The sequence below is a fragment of the Agelaius phoeniceus genome, chromosome 14, assembly GCF_051311805.1.
Source record: "Agelaius phoeniceus isolate bAgePho1 chromosome 14, bAgePho1.hap1, whole genome shotgun sequence".
Classification (NCBI taxonomy): Eukaryota; Metazoa; Chordata; class Aves; order Passeriformes; family Icteridae; genus Agelaius; species Agelaius phoeniceus.
Genome location: NC_135278.1, coordinates 4034863 through 4054778, shown reverse-complemented (window position 1 = coordinate 4054778; position 19916 = coordinate 4034863). Strand labels below are relative to the sequence as shown.

Genomic DNA, 19916 nt, shown 5'->3' with positions numbered 1-19916 from the left:
AGCATCCCTCTGCCTTTATTCTGATTATTGTGGCTGCTGCCAGCAGCCTCTTGTTTGGAGTTTGCTGGAGTTCTTGTCGCTGATCTTGCTGCGGATGGCGAGGGCGAATCCTCTTCATAGACGAATAACCACTAATTTGGAACTGCAGAGCTCTGTCTTAATCAGCAGGACCCAGTTCTTGTATCAATTAGCTCCAGCAGCTCCCACAGAGGTCACCAGTGAGAGCCAAACACGGCCTGGGAGCCATGAAATCACCTTTGGTTCCTCCCAAAGGTCAGAGCTCCCCAGCATCCCTGCAGCCCAGAGCATCTCAGACCTGCAGGGCTACTGGGTAACAGTTCCAGACTGCAGTGCAAGATGTTTTCCATTACCATCTGTATGCAGATTATCTTTTGTCAAGTGAGCAGTTTGCCTTATCTCTCTCTCTGAGTGACCACAATCACTCCTCCCTTGGGAGGGGACACCTGCTGATAACAGCCATGGAATGTCCCTGCATGGCTGATAAGAGCTGCAGCATCCCATTGGCAGATGTGAGCCCAGGGGGAGGAGCCAAGCATTCCTACCTGGATATAATCTGGAGATTCTGGAACACCAGCACAGCTTCTGCACTGGATTCCCCAGAGGAACAGCAGCTGCCTCTCCTTCCACTGGATCTTCAGAGGCAGAATCCATCCTTCTCTACAGGATCCTGCTCCAGCAGAGCCACCCCTGGCACTGCAGGAGGGCTGAGCCACAATTCCAATGGCACTGCTGCCAACAGCCTGACCCACAGGGTGTCAGGCTGGGTTCTGACTCTGTCAGTGTTGTTCTAATGTGCTGCATTGTTTATTTTATCCTTTTATTTTTTCCTTCCCTAATAAAGAACTGTTATTTCTTGTTCCCGTATTTTTGCCTGAGAGCCCCTTAATTTAAAATTTACAGCAATTCAGAGGGGTGGGGAGGGTTTACATTCTCCATTTCAGGGGAGGCTCCTGCCTTCCTTAGCAGACTCCTGGCTTTCCAAACCAAGACAGTTGCACTGCGTGGTGCTGCCCTCCACAATTAAAGCCACTCAGACTTTGGAAAGGCAGATCTTCTCAGGAACAGAGCTAGATTTTGCAGCCTGTGTGCAGTGTCTGATGCAGCAGCACATCTTAGAGAGGTCTGCAGGGAATGCAGATTCCCTGTGAATCCCTGTCTCCCATGAGAAGGAGAAATGCCACTGCCATTCTCCACTCAAGCAGCACCACACACTTCCAGGGCCACACCAACCCCTCTGTTTCTACCAAGAACAAGATCTTCTGAGGAAGAATGGAAACGTGGTGGTTGCAGCAGGGTTCCCTGATTGCTCTTCAGGGAAATTCCAGTGGGCAATAGTCAAAGAGCCTCATTTCTAAATTAGCCCAAGACAGGAGAGAGAAACTCTGTGTGGCCTAATTTGATGCCTGCAGCAGAGAGCCAGTGAGCCCTGTGAGACCACATATTCCAGAGCAGAAATGCCAGCCTCCTCAAGTTTGCAGTGTTGCAAACAGTGAGATGAATAAGAAAACCCTCTTTTGTAGCACATTTCTTTTTAAAGTTCAACCTTGTTAATGACTGCAAAGTTATTTACATTCTGCTGCCGAAGTGTGAGCTGCAGAGGGTAAACACCTAATGGCTGTTCATCCTGTTAATTAAGTACTTTCTGCAAGAGGAAAGGGAAAAAAAAAAAAGGAGAAATGAAACAAAGTAGTTGGAGGGGGGGCTGTGTAATGTGGGGGAAAGGGACTACACAACTCAACATTCCTCATCAGACACTTCCAAGACATAACAGGCTTTTTGCTGGATGAATATCCTATCAAAACCACAGCTGTGAGTAGCAGCAGTGAAGCACTGATGAAAATCCAAATGGCAGCATTCCTGCCATGAAGGAGATCACACAGCTGAGCTGGACCAGCCCTTCAAGAAAACCAGGTGCTACCCAAACTGCTCAAACCCTCAGCTGGTGAATAAAACAAACTCCAGATCCTCCACAGATGAACATATGGCCTCAAATTAGACAGGAATTTAGTTTAATCTGTTCTTAAAATATTTTAAATTATGATGACACATGAATCTCAGCTAAAGGTCTCCTATCCATAATAGATCTCTCTGGTGGTAGCAGACATGAACTCAGCTTAAGTGGCAGCAATTGGAAATTCAGTAGTGAGGTGAATGCTGACAAAAGGAAAGAGTGAATAACCTCTAAAATCCTGCCACTGTTCCATCAAAATTCATGGGTTTAACACCTTCAAGTTGGACTAGCTTCAACATTTAAATTAAAAGGTCCCACATATCCTAGGACAAAGACAGATTCTTGCAAATCCTGCATACCAACTCATGGGGGAAGCAATTATAAAGTCTTTAAGCTTGAAATTAAATCCATCTCTACCCCAAGTGCTTAAATGTGTGTTTAGCTGTAGGTTTGTATTTGTGGCCTGTGTCAGCAGGATTTAGGTGCATTAATTCTGCTCTGAGCCAAGGCAGGGTGCTGAAGGCTGCTCCTGGAGCAGAGACACCCAGCAGAAGAGTTTCCTCTGGGCCAGAGCTGAGCAAGAGCCCAACAGAACCAGGATGTTAAATACTTTAATAAATATAATCATAATACTTTCCAGTATTTATTCAAACAGACAGCTACAGCTGATAAATAAATTCCTGAGGGATGTATCCCAGCAAACATGCCAGGATCCAGCTCTCTTACAAAGATGCAGGAGCTCTGGGCTGGCTTTCCAAAGGCAGAGTGCTGAAGTGATGAACAGGAGCAACACAGCCCACAAGGAGTTAATCCCAACGCATACCTGGGTCCCAAGAGTTGAACAGGGGACATCAGACACAGAAGCACTGGAAAAACACTAAAAAGTGTTTAGAGACAAATCTAGCAGCATTTCCTGAGTGCTCTTTCAGGCAGCACTTCAGGAGTTACAGATTTTGGCAGTGAATACTGGGAGCTCTCAGGGGCTAGAGCAGAAGTGGGGAAGGTATTGACTTTTAAGTAAAAGGCTGGGCTCATTCTCTAGTGAATTACTAACATTTACATTAAATGAGTGATAAGTAAAGCAAACATGAAAATTTTTAAAACCCATTTACTAGTATTTTAAAATACATACTTACTTTACCCGATTAGTGTTAATAAAAAGTTCCAAAATTAGTTTTCCTTTGCTTCCTTTCTGACCTGAGACACGTTTACACTGAAACTGTGCAATTTTGGATTCCTTTTCCTTTCTGCCTTACATTCTCCTGAATGAGTAAATTTATTCCAATATCCACAAAAGAGCAGAGTAGCACAGTACAAACATTTCTCACCTCCTTGGGAACCCCCAAAGGCTGCCCCTGCTCCTGGTTGTACCACCCTGGCAGAAAATACACTTTGCTGAGGGAAGTTTGCTCAGTCAGGTGGGGTTTGGAGAGAAAAAGAACAAAAACTGCAGTCACAGCTTTTAAATGTCAGTCTGCACAAGAGCTCAGTTTGGGGGGAGTCATGACAAACCCATCTATTCATCCCACTTCTCCTGGAGCCACCTGTGAGGTGGTGACTGAGAACAGTCACCACTGAGATGGTGGTGGACCTGATTTGTACATGAGGTGAGAGGAGTCAGTTCTTTTCTGAAAGGAGCTTCATAACTCGCTTCTCTAAGCCACAGGAGTGAAGCTGAAATTCTCAGAAATCAGGTAAATAACAATGATCACTTCTAAATCCAAATGAGAGTATCCATGCCCACAGTTTTCCCCCAGAGTTTATTGCTTCAGAGTGTCATTCAAAGTATGAAGTAACATGATTTACTCTTCTCCACTGACATAAAGCTGACTCTAAACACACTTCAGCCCTTCAGATGTGGGCACACTGAACACTTGGCTGCTGCCACACACCAGGCATCACTTGTCCTCTCCAGTTCCTGCTGTCTATAGAAAGCCCATCAATCATGTCCTGTACTTTGGCTTTGGCTTCCCAAGCCTCTTCTCTGGCTGGCAAGGAGACTGATGGGAAACATGAAGTTTAGGGAACTGTCAAACTCACTAAATCACTCTTGAATGCTGTTAAAACAGTGGCGACCTCTTTAGCTTTCAACATATTTCCCATCTTTGTCCAGGAGATCATTAAGTAAGAGGCACAAGACACCAAAAATGACTTAAAGAATGATCCTGGCATTTTCTGCCCACTACACATCACCATAATTCAATCCAAGTCCTTGTCCTTGACCTACATACCAATCTTAGGGTGCTTTTTCAAATTGGTGCATGACAAGATTAGTCAGAGATGATTTTGCTGTCAAAAGACAGTGTTCTGCAGCTCTGTTCAGTGACAGCTGCAATATGTGGCTAACCTTCATCAAGCGAGAACGTTTCGGCGTTACGTGAACGATGTACCAAATAATGCTGCTCCCTCCATAAACATTCCAGCTCACTTTGTCAGACCACTGAACCACCAGCCCCCTGAATATTATTTCTTCTTCCAAGTTCAGGGAGGAGTAAAGATTTAAGTGCCACTTGTCCTGATTTCTGTAACACGACGATGCAGCCGTACAGGTTAAATTTCTGTGACAATTTCCCAAAGTGAACAAAGAGGTCTGGCAACTGCTCAAGCCCGTAGAGGAGGGGCTCTGAGTCATGCACCACCAGTGATCAGCAGGGATGGCTCTTTTAAAGGTGCAAATATAGACAAATCTCCCCTCCTGCCACCCCAAATTCTGCCTGTGAGGCTGCTGATAACAGCTCAGTTATGCCACGTTCACAGATTTTCTAAGGTGGTCAAGTGCTGCTGGGATGGAGTTTGAGAGAAAACAGCTTCATTTAGCACAGGCCACTGCTCACACACCAGATGGGAACACTGCTGCAGACAACAGTGAACAAATGAAAGGATGGCTGTTGGAAAAGGGAAGGTCACATTTGGACACTCAGTGCTTTTGAAATCCCCAAATTTACATTCAGGTTTGTGGCACGGGACAGACCAGGCCATCGTCACCATGGACACACACTAAGGAATATCAGTGTTCCAGATCACCAGAAACCAAGAAAAGCTTCCACAGGGAGCAGCTCTGCTTCCCTCACTTAGTCCTAATAAAGATCTTTTCACGACCTGATTTCCTTCTAGAAATCTGGAAGTAAAAGCCTCTTTATTACTCTTCTGAGCTGTGCAGGCTCAAGCAAGACTTTTCATTGTGCCTTTGAAGAGCAAAATACAAATATTCAGCCCTCTATCATTATTCCTCCAGGCAGTATGGCAAGAAAACAGACAAACCCACAGGAGAATAACTGAGCTTTGCCTGCAAGCAAAGAAAGATCTGTGGCCATCCATCAAGATACCTGAATGGCTTTCAAATCGGGTAAACAAGGTGCAGGCGAGGAGCTTTGATTTTCACAGACCTCGCACTTCATTCTTCATGCATCTCTGATATTTTTATAAGCTCTTTTTATACACTAAGTGAAGTGCCCTCAGAAATTTCCCAGGTTTATGCATGCTCCCTGGAGAGGGATGCTGTGCTTCTGACTGCAGCCACACAGTTGACAAGAGTCAAGACACAGCGGAAAAATATGCGGCATGGCAGGAGTGATTATTCATTCACTTCAGAACTGCATCTCAGGAGGTGCTTGTCTATGTAAATGTCCTGGGAAAAAAAAAAATTAAAAAAAGGACTGAAGCTGTTGAAGCTTCATCCTTCAGAGAAAAACGGCAAAGAGCACTGGTTTTGAATTGGAAAAGCAAACAATTCTGCTTCTGTCCTTTCCTGCCATTGATTAGAGCACAGTGAGGAGGAGATATGGAGGTTAAGGGTTTTTGAGAAGGAATTTCTCTGTGCACTCCTTTGATCTAATTCTGTGGAAGTGCTAAGCAATAGAGTCATAGATAAAATAATGGGGTTTTTTTCTGAGTGCCTTGCATTGTGCAACCTCTTACAGACACATAAACTAAACTTGCCCAGCTATTTGCCAGCACCAGAAAAATACATTAAAACCCCCACTACTGTGATCTTTCACTTCGTTTTGGAGATGGGAATGACCTGTGATGGAGAGCAGGAATAAACTGAATGTGTATTGCTGCTCTTGTGGCTCAGCAGAATGTTAAATATGAGCAGAAATCTGCCCTTTTAGACCTGACTCACTGCAACACTATGGATGTTTTACATTATTGGCAAAGGAAAAAAACTTAAAGGACATCAAAATTTTCTTTGCCTGCTGCCTCTGCTCTGATTCCCTAAACCAGCCACATACCCTGAATACACAACTGTGCTTTACAGGACTGGCAAGATCCTAAGAGATGACTTTTCCCTATCTTTTCTTAGAAATGCAAACAAATTAACAAATGTAGAGCTAATTTGGTGCCAGGAGAGCACAGCGAAGACTGATCCTCAACAGCTGAGCTGTGCCTTTTCCTATTAGGCCCTCAGTACCCTTTCTCCTTCCAAAATTAGTCATGAATAAAAGAACTAGAAAAGGAATAATATGAAGACAAATGTCACACACTACAGAACATTTATGAAAAGCCTGCTGGTCTCTTAGACCTTAATTACTGCAATTCTTGGAAAATAATTTCTTTAACAGTGGACTGAGAGAACTGATGTGTCTGTGCTGGGTCTAACTCATTGTGTCCCACTGTGTTTTGTGCTGTCCTCATTTTTTCCCCAGATTTTGTGACTGCCATGCAATCAGATATCACAACTATTGAGTCCTTCCCATTTCCTGGAGAAATTATCACAGTAAATTGAAACTGAGTAGGCAACCATTCTACACTTCACATGAGAAGGGGGAGGGAGCTTGAGAACATTGCACAGCATGTTTTTACCATTTACTGCCATAAAATATACTACAAAGCTACCTTAGGGCACATTTTAATCTTTCCTGTGTAATTGATTTTTTTTTTCCCCTCGTTCTGTGTAGACAGTAATTTACCTTCTAGGATTTACAGGCTTATTAAAAACAAACAGGAAAAGCAACAAATTTATTCTCCATTGTTTTGGCCCTCCTCCAAAGAAGAATGGTCTTCTTCCTCAAGAGCAACACGTTTCTCAGTTTATAAAATATTTAGTACGTGTCATGTTTGGGAGTAATCAAAATTAGTACTTTCCAAGGGGTTTTTTGGGGGAAAAAACCCCAACAAAACATAACAGGAGATTTTCCTAGCCTTTGTAAAGACAAACCCCATGATCTCTTCACCCATCTCCCCTTGACAACTTTGCTGGGAAGAACCTTGAAGTTGACCTTATCTGCCTGGTTAAGCTGAAATGGAATCATTTCATATTTTGGGGAGAAATTTTCAGGTTCAGGTTAATTTCACTCAAAAAGAAAAAAAGCTGCAGGAAATTTCTCTGAAATCAATATGAAATTGCACATTGTTTGTGCAGAATATAGAGAACTAAAAACTGCAGTAACAATTGACGCTCCAGAAAATACCCAAAGTTCACGTTGGATTGTTCTCTTAGGCTACCAGAGATTTGACTTTCGTCTTTGTCAATGTTCAGGTGTAAAAAGCTTCTCCATCCAATCCAATCCAATCCCATTTAACATTAAGACATAAAAAGCTTCAGCAGAACAAGATGATCTACTTTTAAAAGTCTGCTGTTTTTCTCTGCAGAACCTTCTTTCATGAAAACCAAACTCAATTCTGCTTCCCTTCCTGTCCCCACAAAAATCCTCTCAGTCTGATACTCTTCAGTCAGGATTAAAAAACATTTCTCAGCGTCTCCCTGGCAAAGGTTCCTACTCATTTTTTCAGAAGCTGGCAAGGGTGTTTGTATCTTGCTTGATGTTTTGTGTTGTGCTAATTGCCACGATAAGATGGCCTAATTATTATGGTAAGAAAACCCCAGCCACCCTGCAGGATGCTTCAGGGTTTTGTGAATAACCAGGTGGGATGGAAGGGTTCAGCAGCTGCTTCCCCAGTCTCATTCACTCTGCCCCTGCCCACCAGTATTCCACCTGAAAACAGCACTGACTTTAGCTGGCAACACAGAGCGTATTTGCTATCATTTTTAGGCTGGAACTGTCATGAATATGTCACAAAACATGGAATTTGTCCATATGCTTGGAATTCAGTCAAATACGCCTTAAAAAAAAAAAAAAGATAAAAACTGTCAAGAAAGCAGGCAATGATTAAAAAATTTAAAATTAAAAAAGCTCCAGCACTGTTCAGCACCACGTTTCAAACACAGTGAGCTGCTTCAGACTTGCAGCTCCTGAGTGTGAACACAAGACAAGAACAGGCACAGATTGACACCTGGATGTCACCAGTGACACAGTGGGACCAGCAAGGACCTGCACACAGGAGCACTGGGGTTGTGCAAAACCAGAAGCAGAATCTCTGCTCCTTCTCAGATCCAGTGAACATTGACCTGATTACCTGGGGTGCCCTTCTCCAGAGTAACTCTTCACTGCTGGTCCATGTCCCTAGAGCACTTGTGGTGTTACCCAACCCTGTCACAGAGCAAAAACCAACCTGACATGACTCCAGTGAGCTGACATTCCCCCAGAGCAGCCCAGCAAGAGCAGGGAGTTGCCAAGTGCTGGATCCCAGGAAGTTTGAGGCTTTGGCTCCAGCGTATGGCATGGAGGGGCTGGCACAGGGGGGCACAACATGAAAGGAAATCTGCATCTTTCACCTCTCAGCCCTTCAGGGAGGTGAGATGGATCACACCATGCTGGGTCAGTGTTGGATGTGGGGAAAGCAGTGGAAAGAGGAATGTGACAGGATCTTCTGCCACTCAGGTGGCCCTCCACACAGAGGAATGTAATGCACATTGAAATTCAGTTCCTCCCCCAAGCAAGTGAATTCCTCCTTCAGATAACCTGGAACATCGCTGGCCAACAGCAATTTATCATCTCCTAAATTCTGTCTGGATTTGGAAAGAGAAAGGAAATCCAGAGCCAACTAATGAAACTGCTGTCAGCATTCTCCTGGGGTTTGTGGCCTTTATTGAATCAACTTATAAATCTGTGGATCTGAGGGCTTCTGAAAGGCTCTGTGCCCTTTAGCTCAAGTGTGGCTTCCCTCTCTGGACCTTGGGGCAGGAGTTGGAATTTCTGGGAATTGCTTCTCAGCTCCTAAAACAGAGATGGGTTGAGGACTGAGGATCAAGAGGTGTCACAGGTGTGAATAAACAGTTGCACCACTGAGTGTTTTTACAAGACTGCTGGTAATTTGGAGACCTGGGACTCTGGGGGTGTCCCCAGCCTCTCCTGCTCTCTTTAGCTGCTGTCACATCTCTGGCCCTTTGGAGTTGGTGCTGAATGGGTGCCTGGAAGTGCTTGGTGGCTGCAGGAAGTGAATTGTGTGCTGTATGATTTCCTGCCCTCCATGAGGGAGCCAGTGTTCAGGAGCCAGCCCCTTCTAGCTCTGGGTTCCTGTCCAAAAGCAGCCCCTGGGAAAAGCTTTCAGAGTGAGCAACCTGGGAATGTCTGGAGGCTGTTCTTTGCAGGGGCACAATGAGGTGGGATTCAAGCAGCTTTGAGACAGAAATTATTGGTGCTGTAGAAGCCACAGCCCACTGCAGCAAGTCCCAGTCCTGTTACCCTCAATTGTTGTCAGATTCATGCTGTCACCAAGGCGCCCTGAGCCTCCTGGTTTGTGACCAATCCCCGTGCACATCAAAAACTCCCACCTGAGAGCCAGCACTGAACAAACCCACAGCAACTCAAGAAATGAATTCTTTCACCCAATACCTTCACCTTTAGGTGGGTCTTACCTCTTTCTGGTGATACTTTATTGCTACCTTCAGCTTTGCCAAATCATGACACTTTTGGGGATCCAGCTCCTCGCTCTGATCATCCCTGTGATTGAGAATGATCTCCAGCTCCCGGGAGCTCCGTGCTTGGTCCAAAAGGTCCTTAGCAAAACGCTTGCACTGCTGGGACAGCTCTTCATACTCAGCCTTGAACTCATTTTCCACCTTGCTCAGCTCCTTCAGCTCCCAGCCCAGGCGGAAGGCGGTCAGGATGGGATCCTCGCTCGATAAGGCAATCAACGAAGGGCTGGCTAAGGCTTTGTAGATGTTCAGCCTCGACCTGGAGTGCCTCAGGCTGTCCACCTCGGAGCTGGAGACACATTCCACACAGTTGCACCTGATCTGGTGCGGGCGTGGGATGGTCACCCGCCTTTGGACGAGCAGTTTGATGATCTCGTAGTTGTTGGTGTGAGCCGCCAGCATGATGGGGGTGATATCTGGGGTGAACTCTGAAAACTGGGTGTCCATCATCAGCGTTGGAACCTGCAGGGAGGGATAAAGCACCAGGGGAAAAGTCACATCTCACGTGGAGCAGCAGGATTTAGGAGTCCCTCGTTCATACTTTGGGAGTGACGTCGTAACAAAATGGGGTTTATGGCACCCTCTGTGCTGTAATTGCTGCTGTATGCAGGCTTAGCCACACGTTGCTATTCTGGGAAAAGCATTTTCCTCCCAAATCCTGGAAATCTGCCTCCTGACCACTCCTTCCCAGTCTGGTGTAAAAGTCAGTCCCATCCCCATCCAAATGTGAATCTGGTCTGAAATGGGTATGGGCTCATACATTCATACATCAAACAGAAAAACAAAAACCAATAAAACAAACAAACAAAAAATCCACCAAAATAAAACAAATAAACAAACAAAAACAAAACAAAAAGGAAAGAAAAACAAAAACCAAAACAAACAAACAAACAAACAAAAAAAAAAACCAGAAAAAAAAGGAGGGCAAAAAAAAGGAAGAAAAAAGGCCCAGGTAATTACACAAAAAGAAAGAAAAGCCTAGAAAAGAGTGGACACAGAATAGATTTCCATAACTACCATGATTTGCACCATGTATCTGCATCAGCAGGCCAAGAACCAGCTCAAAGCAGATCCTGCACACACCAAACCCTGGTCTGCAGTTGGGCAGAACTCTTCCTCACTTTTGCCTACTGTTTTATTTGAAAATATTTTTTCAGTGTAAGGATACATTACTTAACTGCCCTCAGAATAGACTTGTAGGTTTTTTTAGAATGGATTTGAAAAAAAATAAATGTAAAATTAATGAGCCATAGTCCACTACAAATAAGCCACTCCGGGGTGTGCATTATCCAGCTACTGCTGTACTTCTCAAAGGATGAGCTTAATGCACACCCTGTTGTGTCTTATTACTATATGCAGAGTGTAAAATTAGCTGGGAATGCTGTTAGATGCAAGCACCCAGTGTGTTTCCATTTGCAGGCAGGCAGCTCTCTTTGTTGTGTGTTAATCAGTGCCCAACACTGCTCTCCCCGTGCCCACCACCCCTGCCCTGGCACATCCTGCTGCTCCAGGGGGCACAGCTGGGCTGAGGAACAGGGGGTCTGCTCCCTTGGCACTATCAGAGATGTCTTGGAGAAACTGCTGCCAAAGAGTCCTAATGGCAGGAAATGTTCCTCAGCCTGCTTAAATCCAAGAGCAAAGTGATGGAGGAGTGTGAGGTAAGAAACCCCTCTGCAGGACACACCTAAGGCTGGTGGTGAGACCTCCAGGCTCAGAATCTCAGTTTCCTGGGAGTTAAGGGGCTGCAGAGCACTAAAGAGCCAAAGCTGATCAATAAATCCTTACATATAACAGTGTGACAGCACACAACACACTCCCAAAGGTGCTCACAGGGTCAGTCACAGGAGCCTGCAGGTATTTTGGGGAACAAATCTGCTCCCCTGGCTGTGGCACATGAGGAGTTAAATCCCTGGCAGCCTGCAGGCATTTTGGGGAACAAATCTGCTCCCCTGGCTGTGGCACATGAGGAGTAAATCCCTGGCAGCCTGCAGGCATTCTGGGGAACAAATCTGCTCCCCCAGATGTGGCACATGAGGAGTTAAATCCCTGGCAGCCTGCAGGCATTTTGGGGAACAAATCTGCTCCCCCAGATGTGGCACATGAGGAGTAAATCCCTGGCAGCCTGCAGGCTCCTGGGTGTGGAGGGGCTTTGCTAAGCAGGCTGGTGCCCACAGAGGCAGGAGGGAGAGAAAGCAGTCCTGAGGATTTGCTGTGGGTCATGGAGGGCTTGGTGGCTCTTAGCAAGGTTGGATAAATGTATTTTAAGATATCCAGTAACAAATGGCTGAAAGCAGCTCTCTGTGTAAGGTCTTGCTCCCTCTTCCTTTCCCTTTGCTTAGCTTGTTTAGGTAGTTTCTTAAATGTCAAGAGAAAGTTGTGGGGTTTTCTTTTTTTCTCTTTCTTAGAAGCTTTTTTTTTTTTTTTCCAAGACCTGATGCTTGACTACAACTGCATTTATCTTTCTTCCTGCCTTTTTTCAATCAGTGCCTGGCTGCTGTATTCAGAGCCTGTGCCTCAAAGGAAGAACACTTTTCCTCCTCTATCACTTCTATTACTGTCAGGTTTAATCTTGTTTTTCTATATGGAAGTTATTGTACCCAGGGCTGCAAGAAAGATTTTCAGCTTTACACAGATGAGGAATTCATGTTGCTCAGAATATGAAATGGGCACTGGAGGAGAAGGTAGTGATGTTACAGGTGGGGATAGTGCTACTCCTGTCTGCTCCAGAGCTGTCTAAATATGGATCTGGAGCACTCAGAATGGTTTGGGATGGAATGAAGTGATCTTCATCCCTTTTCTGGCTGGGATCACAAGCCTCAGCCCCAAATCAGAGCACTGCCTTGTGAGGACTGGAGCGCTGGTAGGGGAGGTGTGTTCTCCTGGGCCCCTCACAGAACTTCAGATTAAGGGATAAAGGGGGAAATGGTGGTGCAGGCACACAGAGGCTCCAAGGAGCAGATCAGTGCAAGGCTCCAGTCACAGGATTATTTCTGAGCAGCAGAGCAAACCAGCACAGCACAGAACAGGGACAGTGTGACCAGGGGCTGCTGCAGCCTCTGTTCTGTGTCTGCCTGACCCAAAGGCCATGGACTGCCCCAAAATTGCCTGTCTTGTGATAAATATTTTTGCTGTCTTCTCACACAGTGTTTTTTGATAACCTGCATCACAAACTATCTGTTTTAAAGCTGTGGCTATGCAAAGCCTTTGCTTAAGGGCTGTGTTCTGTCCCTGGAGGGGCAGCAGAGATCACAACAGCACTGATGTTCCTCCTGTGATGCTCTGCCCAGCTGAGTTCATGTTTAGATCACCTTCTCCTGTGTCTTGGGCTAACCTGCAGTGATGGAAGCAGAAGAGGAATAATTTATTCCACCCCAAGGGCTCTGCTGAGCTCTTCCAGGGTTATTTTCATTAAGTGACCTGAAAAACAAAATTCTTTTCCATTAACCTCCTCACCTGACACCAGCTGTTAACCCCAGTCCTTCAGCCCCTTGGTGCCACCACCTGCACAGGAGCAAACACCTTGCCTGCATCTCATCTTGGTTCTTTTCATTTGAGAAATTCATGCTACTGTTGACAACAACAAGTGACTGAATGCTTGTTATCATCTGCCTAGATTTGATCCTCATAAGGTCCTGCTTACCCCTGTAGCACTGCTGCTCTGAAAGATGCTGCAGCGAGTGAAAAATCCCCTTTATTTGAAAAGGAGGGTGAAGAAACAAGTTTAATTCATTAAAGGAGAAGGATTAGCTCACATAAAAGTGCTGTTCAGTACAGCTAAGCTCTCCTCTGAATGGAAAAATAAGTTTTCCAGCAAAACAGTGCTGGAAAGGAGCTCTGGATAGAAAGGGAGCAGGAATCTCTGCTCTTAGTCAGGAGTACAGTGTAAGAGGAATTAAACTGCAGAAGGGAAAAAAAAAAAGAAAGAAGCTGGCACTGAAGATCTGGTGGCCTTGTTGTACGTCTTTTAGGAGTTTTACTTTGAATTTAATCTAGTTTGGTATCTGTCCCTGGAACAGCTCCTCTGGTTTAGTGTTGTGTAAAAGCAACCCAGCCTCAAGTGCTCCAAGACTGCTCAGCAATGTGAACCACAGTGCAATAAATGGGAAAACTGAGGAGATGCAGCTCAAAAACATTCTCCTCAGCCAAACTGACAGACAAATGGAAATGTGCCTTTTGCCTTTTATGGATAATAATATTTTGTCTGTAAATAACTCTCGGTGCTTTTACCTGTAACATTTGGAATTGCCCTGTTTTCAAGCCTGCATTTCTGCATTTCATAAAGCAGCATCTCCCCTGGATCAGTGCAATAAACTGTAAGTATAACCATGATAAACTGTAAATACATTAATCTGTAAATACATTAATCTCTAAATACATTAATCTGCATTATTTTCAGCTTGTATAGCTTTTTTACTCAGCTGTGTTTTATAGAAGATTTTCTGACTGCCAGAACAAACTTGTGCAAGCCTCACTGGAAAGCTACAAATACAATCCAGCTTTCTTGGAAGCTCCCTTTAGGCACTGGAAGCAACCTTATGTGGGACCCTGAGAAGGTGGTACTTGGCTGGATAAATTTCAACATTTATTTTAGGTGATTCAGTGGTGTCTGGTATCAGTGATGCCAGATTTATATTAATAGGGAGTTTGTGTTTTTTTCCTCTCAAGAGCAATTCATTGACTGAAATGATGTAATTTGGTTAATGAAATATAATGAACAACACAAAGTGCTACCTAAAAAAGTCCTGTAGTTTAAGGGGTTTTGTACTGGTTATTCACAATCTTGGTGAATATGGCACACATTGTAGGTGTACTTATGGGCAAACTCTGCTGTTATTGGAGTGTTCCACTGGTTCCAGTGCAGCTGTCCCAGAATATCCAGCTTAACAAAAGGCTCCTCCTGGTCTAAAATCTCCTCAGTGACTTACAAATGTGCCTGTAAAGCCAAATAAAATCTCTGCTCCTCAGACTGCCACTGCAGAACAGTGACAATCAGTACCTTTCAGTGCCTTGTAGCAAGCCAAATGCTGACACAAGGTTACCAGCACATTAACACTAAAATAGGTATTTCTGAATAAAAAAAAGCATTTTATAGAATCACAGAACTGCTAATAATTGTTAATTAATGTAATGCATGAAAGAATGTGAAAAAGTAGATCTGTGATATCTGTATAACCAAATATCCTTCTCTACAACCAGTAAACAGAAGTAAAATACTGATAGACCCGCTCTAGATTCTTCCAGTTGTAATTTGGCTTCTTATCCATGTGTTTAAAACTGGAGGTGGGCCCAGGGGATTCGTTCTCAGGGCTGAACTGGAACCCAGTGCCCTTGGCAGTGGCAGAGCTGCATCAGAGCCTGTGCTCAGCCATGTGTGCAGGAACGCAGCACAGCCACAAAGATTGTCAAAAGATGTCACCATTTGTGGCTGATGCCACGTAATAACTCCTGCTGGGGATTAAAAAAATAGAGGGACTCGGAGAGGAGCCTTCAGGAGGAAAGGATTTTGCAAATATGCATTTTAATGGCTGTGGCAAGTTCCTGCAGCCAGAGCCCCTCTGTGTGGGTGTCTCTGTGTGAGGGGGGGAATCCATAAAATCAGAGGGTTTTGGGAAAGCTGCAAAAGGCAGCCCCAGAGACAGCAGAACTGTGATTAGAGCTAAGCTGTAGCCATGAGATTGGCCAGCAGAAAAATTATGTAAAAAGTAGAAAAGTAAGGACAAATAGAACAATGGTCTGTGTATTAATGCTTGTCTAGAATAGCTCCTTAAGCTGCAGAAAAGTTTATCTTGTGAGACATTTGGAAGTTCTAAGCTCAATAATGGAGCTCTGTGCATTGTGTTTGAAGGCTTACAAGCAGGTATTGTATTTGAAATAAGCAAGCATTGTTTAACCAAAGGTACCTGTGCTTATAGTGGTTGGATAGCACTACTGTCAATGTGCTTTTGCTTTGTGGGATTGGTCAAAAAACTTATAAAGTGAGTTGTAACATGAAGTTCTTGGTCTGCTGCCTGGGATGTGAGCTGCTGGCATCTTCCCATTGTCATAACCATGGAATGAGACTGATGCTGGAAAATAAAACAGCTCAAGGCACGTTGCTAGCAGTCCTGTCCTGTTGGTGATTTGTACAGAGACCCAGGCTGGTGATTTGTGTGTCTGTGAATGTCTCTGTGTGTGTGTGTGTGTGTGAATGTCTATGTGTGTGTGTGTGTGTGAGTGTGTGTATGTGTGTCTGTGTCTGTTTCTGTGTCTGGGTGTCTGGGTGTGTGTGTGTGTGTCTGGGTGTCTCTCTGTGTCTCTGTGTGCATCTGTGTCTCTCTGTATGTCTGTGTGTCCCTGTGTGTCTCTCTCTGTCTCTCTGTATGTGTGTCTGTATGTCTCTCTGTGTCTGTGTCTGTGTGTCTCTCTCTGTGTCTCTGTGTCTGTGTGTGTCTCTCTGTGTGTCTGTGTGTGTGTCTCTGTCTCTCTCTGTGCTGTTCCCCTCTCTCTCTCTCTGTGTCTCTGTGTCTGTGTGTGTGTGTGTCTGTGTGTCTCTGTGTGTCTGTGTGTCTCTGTGTGTCTGGGTGTCTCTCTGTGTCTCTCTGTGTGGCTGTGTGTGTGGCTGTGTCTCTCTGTGTGTCTCTCTCTGTGTCTCTGTGTCTGTGTGTGTGTTTCTGTGTGTCTGTGTGTGTGTCTCTCTCTGTCTCTCTCTGTGCTATGCCCCTCTCTCTCTCTGTGTCTGTGTGTGTGTGTGTGTCTCTCTGTGTGTGTGTGTGTCTCTCTGTATGTCTGTCTCTGTGTCTGTGTGTGTCTCTCTCTGTCTCTGTGTGTCTGTGTGTCTGTCTCTGTCTCTCTCTGTGCTGTGCCCCTCTCTCTCTGTGTCTCTCTGTGTGTCTGTGTGTCTGTGTGTCTGTCTGTCTGTGTGTGTCTCTCTCTCTCTCTTCCTCTCTCTCTCTGTGTCTCTCTGTGTGTATCTGTCTCTCTGTGTCTCTCAGTGTCTCTCTCTGTGTCTCTCTCCTGAGGCCTCTCCTTTCCCTACATGTGCAGGAGATGAGATGAGGCACTTGATGATGAAGGAATGCAGAGTGCAGTCACTGTGGCTGACTCTGCGAGTCACAGAGGGACACTGACAAGAGTTACCTCGTGTTTGAGCCTCTTGTGCTGAGCTGGAGTGCAACCTCAGCTCACTTTGCCCCAAATTCCCGTGCCTTGATGTGCTTCAGAGCCACTGCCTGCAGCAGGGAGATGGGCTGGGAGTGCCTACAGGAGCTGTGCCACGAGGAGCTGCAGCCTCTCCTGGCCATGGCTTCTCTGCTGTACAGGAATGTTTTACAAGCCTGCTGCAGTCCTGATTTATCACATATTTTACCCTGATTTATCACATATTAAGTGATGCTATCTCCAGGGAACCGTGGCTCCATCACATCCCTGCCTGCTCTGGGGCTCACTGAGTGGGGACACTCCTCCAGGCAGAACTAACACGGCACAAAAGTTCAGGACTGTCACAAATCCAGACAATAATGAAGCTGCTGAAGAGGCCCAAGTGACATGGGGCCCTGGCTCACAGTGGTTTATGGATCTACCAAAAATGCAATATTCTGGATCTTCCCAAAATGCAGAGATTCCCTGGCTGCTTGCTGGAGCTTTTTCCTGAGACTGTGACACCAACACGGGTGTAAATCCAGAATTACTGACATGGGAGTGAACTGAATAATCTCAAGACTGGACAGGCAGACTAGCTGGCTTATTCCTGATGATTGGGTTTTTTTCCCCTCATTTGGAAACACAATATGCTGTTCCACCCTTCTTCATTACCATTTTAAAAGTTACTCTGTGATAGGAGCATCTGTTCTGAGTAAAAGTTATTAGGGTTTATCCTTTATTTTTTATGCTGTTTTTAAGCTTTGAAATGAATTTTATTAAAGAGCTTGCTTAATTCAGTCCTATAAATTTCTTAACTTCTCTAAGGACCTTGGAATGTTGCTGCATCTGAGATATTTTTTCATTTTATGGATAAGATTTCCCCTGACCCCAAACAGAACTGAAACAAAGACAGCCCATGGTTATTTGGAAATTTGCAGGCTCTGTCTTCAAGGTAATCTTTATTTTATTACAGTTACTATTTTTCTAATATTTTTCAGGCTTTATTCTAGGAGGGAGAGCTGTCCAGCTTTCTGATTCATTTTTCTTGGTCTCTGTATCATCTATTCTTAGTGGTAACAAGGACAAGATGTGCTAATATAGGTTAATAATCATGCTATCTCCAGCCTTTTATATCATCTTTGTACATAAAACATCCCTTCTTCCTGTAATTTATCACCTTGCGTGGATGAGAGATGTTTCATTAAGTTTAGGTGAGGTAATATGTTGCTGACAGGGCTTGAAGAGGGAGGGCTTTTTCCTTGGGTTGTATTCATATTCAATCACATTCCTTTAGAAAAAAAATCAGATCAGATTGGATCATGAGACAGTGTCAGGGAGAGGAGTGGGTTACTGCACCTGGCGCCAGCCCAGCGCTGCCTGATGCTGCACAAAACACAAATCCTGGTGCTCACAGACCAGGAGCTTCATTGTTGCCCATTCTGACTACCCAGCTGTGCTTTTGGTGATGCCTCAGGGTTTAGCTTTTGTATTTTTCAGGTTCTGTGCTGCTTCAGTGTGTGGGTCTGGGCTTCATGTCATGGGATGGTGAGTGTAGGGAGACAAAACAATTCCTGCTCCAGCTGGGCACCAAGGACAAATGATCCAAATCTCAGACCCAAGAGCACAAACACCGTGGGCTGAGAGAGAAAAACAAGGATGGGACTGCAGGGGCTAAAGCTGGAATTGGACAATGAACTCCAATGTGCAAATGGAGCAGAACTTATAACAGTGAGAGACCCCATGACTGCTTGGGGATTTGGGGACCATTTTTGTTCATCTTGGGTGTGGTCCTGGCTGGGCTCTTGTGCTGCCCAAGGATCCATTGAGACCTTCTAATAAATCCCTACTTTATTCTTTAGCTCTGTCCAGCCTCTGTTCTAGGGCAGCCTTCCCAAGGCATCACTGGCACTGTTGTTTTACCAACCAATGCTGTGGCTTCTGAAAAGACCCCAGAGTTTGCAACAGCAAAGAAATGACAACCTAGACAGGTGGCAGGGGCTTGCACAAGAGAGAGAAAAAGATCTGTGTGGTTGAGATCTTCCTTTATTCCCACTCAGGCAGTGACTCCCAGTGCTAGGAAGCCAAAAGCCTCCCGGTAATGCTGTGCCCCTGATGCTGCAGAGCCTGGCACTGCCTCATCCTCTCCTGCCTGAGGAGTACTTGGAGCACACCAGCCCTCCCTCACTGCCATGAACTAAACACCAACAATTCACATGGCCCTGAGCCTCTCAGCAGTTTTCCAGCAGCCTCCCAAGGCAATGACAGAGCAAAGACCTTGGATCACAGCGTTCCCTCACTGCAGCAATTCAGAGACAAGAAATACTGCTCCCAGTCAATGCCTCTTTGATATTCCACCACCACTGCCACCTAAGTGCTGCCCCACCAGGCTGTATTTTGCCATGGGATAACAAAACACTGCTCCTACAGGGATAAACAAGCCATAAATGTGACTTTGCCAGCCCAGCCCAGCTTTATTCAACAGCCAGGTGAGGCTGAGGGACTCCTGCTAAGCTGCCCTGTAGTTCTTCACAGATCTTTATAGATCCCAGAGCTTTGTTTTGCAGGAGCCTGTAATTTGTGACATTCACTCTTCCCACAGAGAGAAGCTTCCCTTGGAAAAAATGTGTTATAACTATTGCACCAGGAAGAGTCTCCCACAAATCTGTACCAGGGAATCTAAACAGCCATGTCAAACCTCTGGGTTTGGGGTTCCAGACAGGGGAGAGGCAAACACGTGTTGGGTGATGTCAGGGGATGCTGTAATGGGGGCTTAGGAGCAAAGGGAGGTGGGTACAGTAGGCACATCCATGGATGCTGGGTAGATAATATGGATTTTTGAAACAAAGCTCCTTAATCAACAGATCTTAATCAACAGAGAGCCCAGAAGTTCACTTGTGTAGCAGCACAAACAGGATTTTTTTTTTGCCCTGTAACAGTTCATCCACCCAGCTGAATCCTGAGAACCCATCACACCTGACTGAAAATTCACTGTACAGTGTGCCCAGAGCAGGCAAGTGCTAAGAAGCCTCCTACAGATCAGTAAAGACAATTCTCTGGGAAGCATCT

At 45.1% G+C, this 19916-nt stretch overlaps 1 protein-coding gene across 2 annotated transcripts in view; it reads right to left on the bottom strand.

Moving 5' to 3' along the window:
• Nucleotides 1–19916, bottom strand: part of TRPC5 (transient receptor potential cation channel subfamily C member 5) — a 110570-nt gene that overhangs the window by 51134 nt on the left and 39520 nt on the right. For both annotated transcript variants that reach the window (XM_077185807.1, XM_077185808.1), the window contains exon 3: nt 9672–10193. In XM_077185807.1, coding sequence (XP_077041922.1) covers nt 9672–10193 — 522 coding nt within the window. The remainder of the gene's footprint in view (nt 1–9671; nt 10194–19916) is intronic.